General features: G+C 34.8%; 1 protein-coding gene across 3 annotated transcripts in view; it reads right to left on the bottom strand.

Moving 5' to 3' along the window:
• The window catches only part of LOC122631498 (glutamate receptor ionotropic, kainate 2), a 125,871-nt gene that overhangs the window by 69,397 nt on the left and 43,876 nt on the right, over positions 1-12,598 (bottom strand). The window contains exons 1-2 of one of the 3 annotated variants that reach the window (XM_043817234.1): positions 11,881-12,502; positions 6,067-6,362 (exon numbers count right to left, since the gene is read on the bottom strand). In XM_043817234.1, coding sequence (XP_043673169.1) covers positions 6,067-6,139 — 73 coding nt within the window. In that variant the 5' untranslated portion in view covers positions 6,140-6,362; positions 11,881-12,502. Of the gene's footprint in view, positions 1-6,066; positions 6,363-11,372; positions 12,503-12,598 lie in introns of those variants that run through there. The other 2 variants (XM_043817233.1, XM_043817235.1) reach the window with 2 other exon arrangements.

The raw sequence follows: 12,598 nt of genomic DNA on the forward strand, positions 1-12,598 counted from the left end.
TAGCGAAATAATGAAATGTTAACTTTCAACGAGAGTATTGCATTCGATACGATGCGAAGGCAAAAGTCATCGACAAATTAGCTTGTGTTTATTTTTCTTTTTTTCTTCAAAGTTTGGCAAATATATTTTGACGCAATTAGAGTTTTCGAATATCTTTTGATTTAGGTTCTTTCAAATAATTAATTCCATTTTCGTTTGTAGAATGACTGAATTTTTGGTAGGCTTGGCAACGGAGATAATGAAGAGCAGATGTTTTAGAAGAAAAATCTTTGAGACGAACGGACAGTCCGTTTCTTCCTTTAATCTCTCTCTCTCTCTCTCTCTCTCTCTCTCTCTCTCTCTCTCTCTCTCTCTCTCTCTCTCTCTCTCTCTTTCTCTCTGTTACTCAATAATGGATCTCTGGGAGAGAACTTGGTAGTTTGCTAATCCCTTTTTAATCATCGATCGATGTAAGAAGATTTGCCGGGAGAAGGATGAATGACCGTAAAGGTTCATTGTTAATTATCGAAAGGAATAATTAAACAACACCATTAATATTATTTATTCTAAATTGAAAAAGTTTCTTTTGTACAATTTGTAAATATATAATTTCGATATTTTATGATTTTTTTATAATATTATTTATATTATTTTACAATATCTATTTATATCAGTAAAATTATAAAAATAAAAAGAAATGTATTACTGTGAAAAATTGTATGAAGTATATTACAGACTTTCTTGTTGACCACAATCTTCGAAGGACGAAAGCTGGATATATCGAAGATCCAGAAAAAGGATTTTCCATCGCGATTGAAAGCTTTTATTCCGGTCGGACAAATAGAACATGGCGCAGAGTTCGACAGGCTGATCTCATCGCCGAAATGACTACTTGTTCCACACCCCGCCCGACAATATCAGCCTGCTAACCCTATCCTTCTTCTTTTATAAAAGAAGATTTCGAGTCTAGTTCTTCATTAGTCACTCTTCGTATTGATTCAATGGTTGTTAACCTTCTGTATTATTCACGTCACTTTTTGATCAGATCATTCATATTTTGTCACTACTTGTACGAAGCATATTTTAATTTCTTTCAATTGATTAACACGTTGGATCATTGGATATAATCAGTTTTTTTTTTTTTTTTTTAACAAAAAAAAGAAAAAGAAATAAAAAAAATAAAAAAATAAACGAAAAATATCTTCATTTAAAAGGTCCTATTATGGAAGATATACGAACGAGTCGAGATCGGAGAGTCAAGATCTGAACTCCTTCGAACCAATACGAAATCCTTTCGTGCAAATTCTCACGTCAGATATAAGAAAAGGATTACGTACACCCGCATCTGGTTATCAAGAAGATTCCGATAGCTTCAGCTCCTTTCGGTTTAGACGTATGAATTCACCATCGTTTTTTCTTTTTCATCGGGTATATAGATTTCGGCCGATCAAATTTCCAAGTTCGTGTACATACTTGATGAAATACGATGAAAGAAAAGTCAGGATAGACGAATATCGTATTATTGTATAATATGTCGTCGTATTATGCGGTAGTAGAAGTACAGACATTCTTCGACCCACAAACATTCTTAGGCCAAAGGGATTTCTTTTTTTTTTTTTTTATCGTAATAAATGTCGGAGACAAAATTTCGTGGGCGGTGACCACGAGAACATTTCAAATAAAACGATCCTGTTTGTGGAGTTAGAGTAGACCCGTTCGTCTTCCTTCCCCCTAAGCACCCATCTTTTCGCCGTAAAACGGTGAAACCAGGAGAAAAAGAAAAAAATAGAGAGAAAGATAGATAGAGAGAGAGAGAGAGAGAGAGAGAGAGACAGTAATATAAGGTTGGAGATTCCCATGAAAGAAGACAAACATCGATCTAGATTTCGTACTAGAATCGAATCGATACTACGAGTATGTTTTTGCAATCGATCATACGGATTGCACACTACTTCGATTTATTTGACAATTAAAAAAAAAAAAAAAGAAAAAAGGATCGTTTCGCTCTTTCGTATATTTCGATTAAGCTATCTTCTGTCTTTCTGTAAAATATATTTTTTACAGAATTTTTCGAAGGGAAAAAACGAAAATTTCGTTTCGAATCGAAAATTAAAAAATTGTCACTTTACCATCAGGATATGAAATAAACGGGCAAATCGTTCGGTTCCTCTTTTCCCTTTCCCTTTTCTCTTACTTATGAGGTTTTGTACGAGGTTTCCTTCTCGATATGAAAATTCTTCGTCGAGTTCCTGGACAAAAGGATCTCTATCAACGATAATCTTTATCGGAATATGAGAATTTCGATTTTATCGCACCAAGTTAACTCGCCGAGTCTTCGTAATTCATATCGAAATTGTTTTAGTGTAAAATCGTTCGTATTCTATCATTGTGATTACTTTAAAATTGTTTAACAGAAATTGTTATACTTTTAGCTTTCCTTTTTTTTTTTAATTATTGAATAATAATTCATTAGGTCGAAAAGTAAAGATAGTTTGAGTATTAAAAATGTTTAATATCGATACTCGATATTAGCTATCGAGGATAGGTCGTTAGATCTCTAGTTTTCATTTGCCTTTGTCACACCTCCGAGATTACATTATTCGTAGGAAAATCTCATTAATGTAATCCTCGTATATTCGTTTCGTCTCGACTCTACACCGAGAGTCGATCGTTCCCGTTAACGACCCTAGTTAGAGATTACGGCCAGCGTATTATCGCGTCGTTCTAATAAATTATCCACGATAACGTTGTTTACACTTAAAGCTCCTCCTCTTCATTGAAGTTGTAAACGCGCGATTCGCGAGACCATTCCTATGAAACGTTTCTCGTTAAAATGATTATTATTAAGAACGGCTTGGATAGAATAGCTTTTTCGAATCTTTCGAATTTTTCTTTTTCGAGCTCTGATACGAAGATGAAAATTGTGATGCTGCGGGAATGACAAAAATTACTTTTTTCTTTGTTCTGTTAAGTACGTAGGACAAATGTGAGAGCACGTTTATGTATAAAAAAAAAAAAAGAAAAGATATAATCTTAGATGAATGCGCGCGCGCGTATGTCTATATATGTGGGTATGCACGTACCATATGAATCAAGGCCTAAATCGATACTTACCTCCTCAGAATTCTAAAAGCACGACTCAGCGTTTTGCATCGAGTTGTTTCGCTTCTATATAAGTGCATTTTCTTGTATCTGTGTGAGTAAAAAATAATGGCACTATCTCTGTCTCTCTCTCTCTCTCTCTCTCTTTCTCTCTTCATCTTAGAGAGGTAATCAGATATTATGAACTTTGACAATCAGTTGCCAAGATTGGATGGAATATGACAAGAAGAGGTTTCGACATTTGCATCAAAAGTATCGGCTTCGATTGCCAGATTCTAGGTTAAAAATTGAATAATTTATGGCGTGTTCGATCGTTCGCTTATAGATACGTTCTCAAGAAGAAATTAAAAGGTGCCTTCGTACGCGATATATACCGGATAAAAAAGAAAACGCCGACTTTGCTTCTTCGCTCGACCACCGTTGATTCTTTCGCGATTTTGTCGTTCGATCAACTTTTCTCTGAAGATTGCGAACGTGGTTATTGTTCTTCATCGATTATCGAACATAAAATTGCTATGACAAAGTCGCAGTAAAAAAGGAAAAAGTAAAAGACAGATGGAGAGGGAGAAAGAGAGAGAGAGAGAGAGAGAGAGAGAGAGAGAGAGAGAGAGAGAGAGAGAGAGAGAGAGAGAGAAGTAAATTAAGTGAGAAAGAAAAAAGCTTTCAGTATGAAAATATTACTTGAAATATTCTATCTAAAGAAGGAATCGGTAATAACCACGGAAGAGTCACTCGGAATAATTTTGCTCAGAATTTTAATGGAAACTCTATGGTGTCATCTGAAAGAAAGATAAGAGCCTTCTATCAATCTCTGTTTCGCACTTTTACGTTTATGAGATTTTACTGGTATCGCATTTCGAACTTTTCTTTTTTTTTTTTCTTATCCTAATTTTATAAAAATCGATAATTCTTTCGTATGGATGATAGCATTTGAACAGTGTTGAACGAGCAATACTTTTTTTTTTCTTTTCTTCTTTTCTTCTGTTTGCAAGAACTGATAAACGTGGAGATAGCTAAGGGAACTTAGGTAAGAATTTCGGATTCGTTGACGAAAGAAAGTCGTCTTGTTAGCGCAGTCGAAATACCGCATGACTCTGGTTGACAATGAGTAACCGCATCTTCCTAGAGCTTCTAAGCATATTAAAATTCTTCGTACCACGACACCGAGTTATAAATCCTTAATGCTGTTACCTCGATGGTGGTTCGCTTCCGTTCACGGCATGCCATCGAGAACTTTATTAAGCATGGATTTTACGAGCGGATAGCCGGGCTCGCGTGCCGCTTATACATGACAAAATTGCCACTACGGCGCCGGAATTATAATAATCCTCTGGTTTGTTGGAAGATTTAAAGCAAGGTAAAAAAGGAAGAAAAAGAAAAAAAGTCAAATTTCCTTCCTTCTCTTCTCTCTTTTTTTCTTTACGCGTAGAATTTAGTCTCGTTGCATTTTCCAAATTTTTCGGGTAATTCCGTTGGTTTAAAAAGAAGAAAGGAAATTCATTTTTTCGTTAAAGAATTTTTTAGCATATTTATTGGAAAGACGTCAGGACGAATAAGTGAAAAATGCCATGGAGAAACTTTGAAAATATTCATGAAGTTTTATGAGGAAATGCGTTTTTCGCAAGACACGCGAAAGGTACCAAAGGGAGAGCGACGGTATCACACGTGACAGAATTATAATGTTCCCTTGAAACTTTTACAAACGGCTTTTCTTCTATCATTGTCTCTAAGTTTAATTCGAAAAATGCAATATCTTCGCGATATCTTTGTTTTCCTTTAAGAAACTCAGTTTCAAAGTTACGAGATTTATTCGTTTACTTCATTCATTATCAAAAAAAAAAAAAAAAAGAAAAAGAAAAAGAAAGAAAAAAAAACAAAAATTTGGTGAAAGAAAAAATCATTTAATTTAAATAACAAAATATCCATATCTTATTTTTTGTTTCGTCCAATGATTTTTATTGAACTAGATGAGAAATTAAAGATAGCTCTCAATGAGTGTCCATAAATAAAACTTCTGGTTGAATTCGAAAGCTTTCGCTGCTTACTCGACCGTGACTTGTTCGAGCTCGATTTATTCGCTTCAAAGTAGAAATCGTCGAGGGAACCGCTAATTTAATGAAGTCGAACGTTTATTTGAAACTTTGACATGTGGTCTTTGTACAATCAGTTAGTAGTTCGCAGTTTTTAGCTCACGTCAGACAATAATAACGAGATTGTTACTCCAATTAAGAAATTGAAGCTACTTTGTTATTTCCATCATCGTATTTTATCGACGCGAATCGTAATCATAAATTTTAGACCAAGTCTGGTTTTGTTCGATAGTTCGGTTTTGTGGACACGAAAACCATTTGTTAGTATCTCAGTTGTGGGTTTCGATCTTTTCTTTGTTTTGGTAACAGGATAGAATGCGTTCGGTTCCTGTTCGGTTCCTGTACAGTTCCTGGTCGGATTTTTTGTTTTCAAAACAAAACATATATGCGTCGGTATTCTGTCAGGAAATCCTCGGACTAACACGAACTGTCGACGAAGAAAGACGTATATGTGGCTTCTTTTTTTGTTTTGTATACCTTTGTCAACCTTTTTGTTCCGGACGAACGTATATACATACGCGCCTTTCGAAGAATGGATCCTCAGATACGAAAAATGCATATGTATATACTCCATAGAAAAGTTTACGATAACAATCATATACAAAAAGTGTATTGATTAAAAAACGTTGAAAAAGCGCTCAGTACGTTATCAACAGAGTTGTCAACGATATATTTCGTTCATGAAAAACGTTATCGTTGAAACACGCAAGACCGTATGGTTTCATTATAAACTTAACAGGTCCATTTTTTATATATATATATATATATATATATGTATATTGTATTATCAGCAATTTTACCGTATATGTAAAGTTCGTTTTAATTCTTTCAACTAATCCTCTCAAATACCTTTGTCGTTTTGTTACGTGTTACGTTCATTAAAAACTAAACTTACCGATTCTGATGACAGGTGGCAGCGACATGGCAGTGGTGACCAGGATGACGATTACGGCGAACAACAGTGCCATCGTGTCCGTCGTGAGCTCGCTTCGCAGCTGCACGGTTACAGCATCGTTTCTGCTCGACACACGTTCGTAGAGAAGAGAGCGAAAAACTCGACAGAGCGTACGAACGTATGCACGCGATACACGGCTACGTTAATACTTTCACAGAAAATTACGCGCTAACGAAGATCCATCGACCTACGCGAACGTTCTTCCGAGCCACGCGATCGTCCATCTTGCTTTAAGTCTGCAATCAGAATAGGAACAATTTTTACATTTATCGAACATTTCGATCGATCGTTTTAATAGACGAAATAAAAGGTTCGTATCTGTAAATTGAAGCGTTTCAATCTGGAGAATCGTGTATCTACGACAACTTGAACCATAAATTGTCAAAAAACCATGATGACGTTATCAAAAAACGTGTTAATTTCTTCTCTTTAATCATTCTTCGTTATTTTTTGTCAACGTCGGAATATAAGTCAAATTGATTTCGCCAGTTAACGATAAAAATGACATAACTGCGATTTTGCCCTCGTTCGTTAAAAATAAATTGCGTGGAAACAACGCACGATTAGTTTACGGAATTACACAAGTGATCGATTCTTTCGAGTCGCGCACAAATTAAATCCTCGGTCGTTGACTTGTATCCTACGTAGGATACAGGTCTCGTAATTTAATCGGAAACGTATCATAGGTATGTAATTCTTATTAAAGGAACACGAATGGAATAAATTCTTTTTTTTTTCTTCATTTTTTTTTCGTTTCAAATATAAGCTTATTCACTATTGGATAAGTACACATATATTAATTTTAAGGGAAAATAAAATACGAAAAATTCATCGATTAAACATTTAACAAACGTATCGAAATTTTCTGGATGAGAAATTTGTTTGACGATCATAAAAAAGAAAAAATATGTTAACGATTCTATCAACGAATTTGTTTTAATACAGACAGATAAACGTTGTATCGTCGCATGTAAGTTAAACTTTCGAAGTAGTAGAGGACAGACGAGCAAAGTAAGTAATCTCATTATAAAGACGGTATGATGGTAGAGTATCTAATCGAGAGACCTACTTTTTGTAGACGGGGAAGCGCACAGCAGCACGCAAAGTGCAATTGAACTTATCGATTTTTCCCTTGAGTACAAAATGTATCTGACTACTGACTTACGATTAAAACGAAAAAAAAAGAAATGAGAGAAAAAAGAAACCAAAAAGTAAATATACTCCATTATCCACTTTATATTTATTTATCAAACAACAATGACAATTTTTACCAATTAAAAATATTTCTGTAAAAATTCAATTACATCTCTACTAAATATGCATAGCACGTGCGGTAGCTAGTACGCGCATTAAGCGTGTTCCTATGTAAAAGAAGTTCATTGTTATCCTTCTGATAACACGAGCAAGTAGCGCGATATCTCTAGGGTGAAATCACGCATACTATCAAGCCCATTCCCAAAGGCGCGTTTTCTCTATAAGAGCAAAAAGAGAAAATTCAGTGTGCTCTTGGTACTACCTTTATCTCAGAGGAATGTCAAAAGGATCGCTTTGTTATTTATAAAGGAGTATCCTTCGAAAAGCGTTTTCGACCTTCGAGACGATCCCGTCTATAAGATAAGAATACTCCCTCTTAACTCGATATCTTCTTGGTCTTAGTCAGAGAATCGGTATCTCGAGTTTGTTAGATCTTTGATATAAAAGAAACATGAAAGAAAACTATTCTCTTTATTAGAAGTGGAAAAGTATATCGAAAAGGACGAAGAAAAAAGAAACGAAAAAAAAAATGAAAAACATGACGAAATTAACACAACGAATGCCATTTTATTTTCAAATTCTTTTTTACTCTTTCACGACATTTAACAGATTTAAAATTTAATTAAAGTAAAAAGTATGAAGACGATTTTTATGCCAAATTAGTCCGTCGAGGTGTTAAATCCGACAGATTATTTTCACACTCACCATTTTCTCTCAAAGAAGTAAAATCAGAAGCGGATGTCTAGTACATGGAAAAAAAAAAAAAAGAAAAAAAGAGAAAGAGGAAGGAAAAGTCTCTAGAGAGATATCGTTCAAAAATGAGAAATATCGTGCTTCCTCTTAAGGATAGAGTAAAATCTAGTGTTGACGGCATACGGTTCTACTGTTAGAGTTAGCCCGTAGAGCGTAAATTGTAAAGGGATTCGTGTTAACCCAATTTAGCAAGAGAGCCAAGTTTGCCTCTCGCCGCGCTACGTTTGTTTGCCCTTCGAAGCTCCACGCGTGGCCTTAAACGCGTAAGCGCGCACGCGCAAAAACCTTTCGATCGAGTGACCGTGTGATCGCATTGACAAGTTCGTCGGATACTTTTCTTTTCGAACTCTCTTCGATATTGCATTTTGAAGTTTCGATTTTTTCTTTTTTTCTTTTTCTGTTCTTTATGTTGTCTTTTTTTTTTCTCAGAATCGATCGTTCTAATCGTTCAGAAATCATGCGATAAAGAGGATAAGTCGGTGTGCCAAATAATAACGTTGTCTAAGAAATATAGGAAGTTATTAGCAAAGCTAAGATAGCTGAGTTGGAGGATACGAAATGTAGCAATTCCGGATGTAAGATATTCAGAGAGAACTCACGAGTCTCTCGGGGCGGAACAGCTGCTAACGAAGCTTATCGTCCGCGGGAATAGAAACGGGGCCGAGGCGAGGCTTTTAAAGCTCTGAGTCCGTACAGTTCGAGAATGAGGGGTGCTTTTCGTCTCGGGGGACCCAAGAGGAATTTAAGAGAGAGAAAGTAACAACTTCACTTTACTTTTCCGACGATAAAAAGTGAACAGCGTTGTCCCTTTGCCGGCTTTACGATCAAGTGGAATTAACGGACTGCGACTGGCACCGTCTTAGATCGTAAATGAAAGTAGGCCGACTCTAGGTAATAACGATTAAGCTTTTATCTTCGACAAAGTGAAATGTTTAACTTCTCTCTCTCTCTCTCTCTCTCTCTCTCCCTCTCCTTGAAAATCTACAGGTCTATCTTCTTAACTGGTTAAACTTCTATTTCAAGTCAAAGGACTATTATTCTCTCTTTCTTTTCTCTTAGAAGATGTATATATGTATATGTGTGTGAAAATTGTATCCAATGAATTTATTTGTTATCTAACACGTCTTGATAACAATAATTTATTAAATCGTAGTAAAGATCGTACGTACGTAAGTATGTATGTACACCTATGTATATACGTACATACGTTTGTATAAAAATATGTATTTACGTGCTTCACCACGAAGCTATATGTTTGGTCGGTATGGAATAAATCATCTAACTCAAGGAGGGGAAATGTGTAAAACACGAAGGGTATGCTCGACGAAGTAAGGGAAAAGTTCATGTTGTTTCACTCCTTTATCTAACGTGTAAGAAAAGAGAGGAATGTAATTTGGAAGTTAGAGAAATGCTTGCCTTTATCCCAGAAGGTGTAAAACCATATGTTATTTATCTCGTTTCCTTTTAAGTTTCTTTTATTTTTATTTTTTTTCTATCTTTTCTCCTTCGCAAATATAATTACTTCGCATACTCATTTACCATTGAAAACGTTTTCTTTATTAACGTTTTATTTTTTTGCTTACCAAGAAAAAAAAAAGAAACGCAAAAGAAAAATATCGAAAAATTTCTTTTTAACGAACATTTTACTGTTTTTGATTTAAATCATTTTAAAATCGCTTTTTGCTTGTAAGCGTCAACCAAAGTTTGTCAAGAGGAATTGTGTACTACCTTTGATGCTTTTTTGCTTTTTTAACCTAACATTTCTTTTTTTTTTTAATAATTTAGTTTTTACAAAAATATCATGCTGAAGTTACAAAGGAATTTGTCGTTTTTTTTTCTCTTGCGAAGTATATTATATGCCTGTCGAAAAATAAAAAATGGCAGTTTCGTTACTGTTTTTCTAAAAGACATATTACATATAAATAAAGAGTAATATTCTTAATATTATGCGACTTGTAAAGTCATTAAATGCAATTTTAAATTGCAAGTACCGGCGAAGTATTTAAAATTCATTCCATTTGTTTTGTAAATGAACAGAATCGAATTCACGACGAATTTTATTTAACCGTATTCATCGCATTAACTTTCGCTTATTAATGTATAATAAGAAAAAGAGAGATAGATAGAGTACGGAGGAAGAATAAAAAATATTTAAGTATGATTAAAAACAAGATTCTTTAGAAAATGTTTAAAACATTTTGCGTAAGATATTTGACGCTCGGTATTTTGTAATCCAACGTAATTAACATTCCATCTTGTTCTTTTTTACATATAATTAACGTCTAGTTTTTTCTTTTTTTTTTAATTAAAATGTCCATGTAATAATAATCAAAGTATTAAAAAAACTTGATTTGAATTTCAAAAATAAAGAAAATGTAGGTATATGTTAAGATAAAATATATATGAAAAGCATATATATTTTATGATAATATTATAAAAAATGTTTAAATTCGAACAATACATCAATCGTAGCTTAAATGGAAACTCGTATTCGTAATCGTATTCGTTAAATGTAAAAAAAATGTACGAATTCTCTCCGTGAAGAATCTCGGAGAATCGTACAATTGCGATTTTCATCATAGCGAAGCGTGACTCGTCATCGAGTAACTAATGATAGGAGAACGTTGCACCTTTTTCCTTTGGACTTTACTCGACCATCGTCTCGTCTAAAGTCTCGACGTGATCGAGGAAGACAGCGAGAAGAATACAATAGAAATGGGGAAATTTTTATCTCGATTTTTATTTCGAGGGTGAATCAAGACTCGTGTGGTATAATACATATATACACGTAAAACGAACAAAACAATATTTAAAAAGTCATATAAAATAATGTCGTTCGATGAATTTTATTGAAAATTTATAGGAGAATTCTGAATACTATAACGAAGGAGTAGAATAAATACAAGGAGATTATGAATAAATGTAAGTTAATAGAAGCATCCTGCCAATAAAATAAATGAGCATAGAAATAGCGAGAGTGATATATATATGTATGTATATATATGTATATATGTATATGTATACGTATATATATATATATGTATATAGACAGAGATGGTGATTTCATGTTCATTGATTGTAGTTTAATTATAGATGGGTTATTTGAATTATGTGTAACCCAATATCGCTAAAATATTAACTCTGTGATGATGATAATCTGTTACAATCTTGTTAATCGATCGTGCCAAAAATCCTTAAACGTACACATATTTTTAACAAAATGACATTTATCGATCTACCTTGTGCGATTTATGTCAGGAAACGTCTCAATTTCATCACTCTAGGAACTCTGTAATCACGATCACTTTATATGTTGTCCCGAAGTTTTGTTACCCAGTCTTCTTTTTATATTTGAAATCTCATAAATCACGAATATAAGAAGGAACGCCCGATATGTCGTTCGTTCATTCGTCCGATCAATTTACTAAACACTCACTTCGTGCTAAATCGCTTCGCTCGGCACTCTTTCAGCAACTTGTCCTGCGTAACATAATTATCGAACATTGGACAATTCGCACATTTCTTCGAAATCACGAGGCTTATTTGTCCTTCACATAGCGCATTCGAAGACGATCGATCGTGTGGTCCGCATTATATAGAAACACTATAGCCAACGAACAAAAAGTGTAGAATAGAGCAAAAAAACTTTTCCACATAAATACGAGAATAATATTTCCAGATTCGCTTTATTAAATAAAAAGGATCGTGTATCGCTCGGCGAGATAGATCGGTCAAAGAAAGAAATACCTTCGAAATATCTTTCACAGAAGTTTCACAAATTTTCACTCGAGAGAAACGTTCTCTCGTTTGCAGATTTTCCAGGAAACTCTCATAGATAACACTGTCGTTATCTTAATCCGTATCACTTGGTCGTAGTAAATATATTCATTCGTGTATCGTCCATTTCGAACATTATCTTGAACGTTTCGATCAGAAATAGCACTAAGAAAATTGCCTTAACTTTATTTCGTTCAAGAATAAAGTTCAGAATTAATTCGCGATATTTTCGAATTGGGAACGAAGGAACGTCCTTCTTGGCAGATTCATGCTTGGGGAAAAGGGAAGGAGTAGTTTTTTCTTTTTTCTTTCTTTTTTAGAAAATAAACGATAGATAAAACGTAAGATTGAGATTATCAGAAGGTATTAAGAGAAAGGGGTTTTGGTTTGAAGGATAACGAACGGCACGCACTATTTCGAAGGTTGACACGCGAGCAAGAGAACCTTCCCGTTTTTGGTACGCGCAGTCCGTTGATCGCGAAAGACGCGCGGGCACTGGCTCCGGCAGGACTTGCCGCCACCCCCGGACGAGTGCGCGGACCGACGCTCCGCACGATGGTGGGTGGCTGCCTGGCTTACAACGGGGTTCGTCCACGGGGGATGACTGTTGAGCTCGACGGAGGGATGCGAAACAGAGAGAGAAAGGGAGAAAGGGAGAAAGAGAGAGAGAGAGAGAGAGAGAGAGAGA

The sequence above is a fragment of the Vespula pensylvanica genome, chromosome 9 (genome assembly GCF_014466175.1).
Source record: "Vespula pensylvanica isolate Volc-1 chromosome 9, ASM1446617v1, whole genome shotgun sequence".
NCBI lineage: Eukaryota > Metazoa > Arthropoda > Insecta > Hymenoptera > Vespidae > Vespula > Vespula pensylvanica.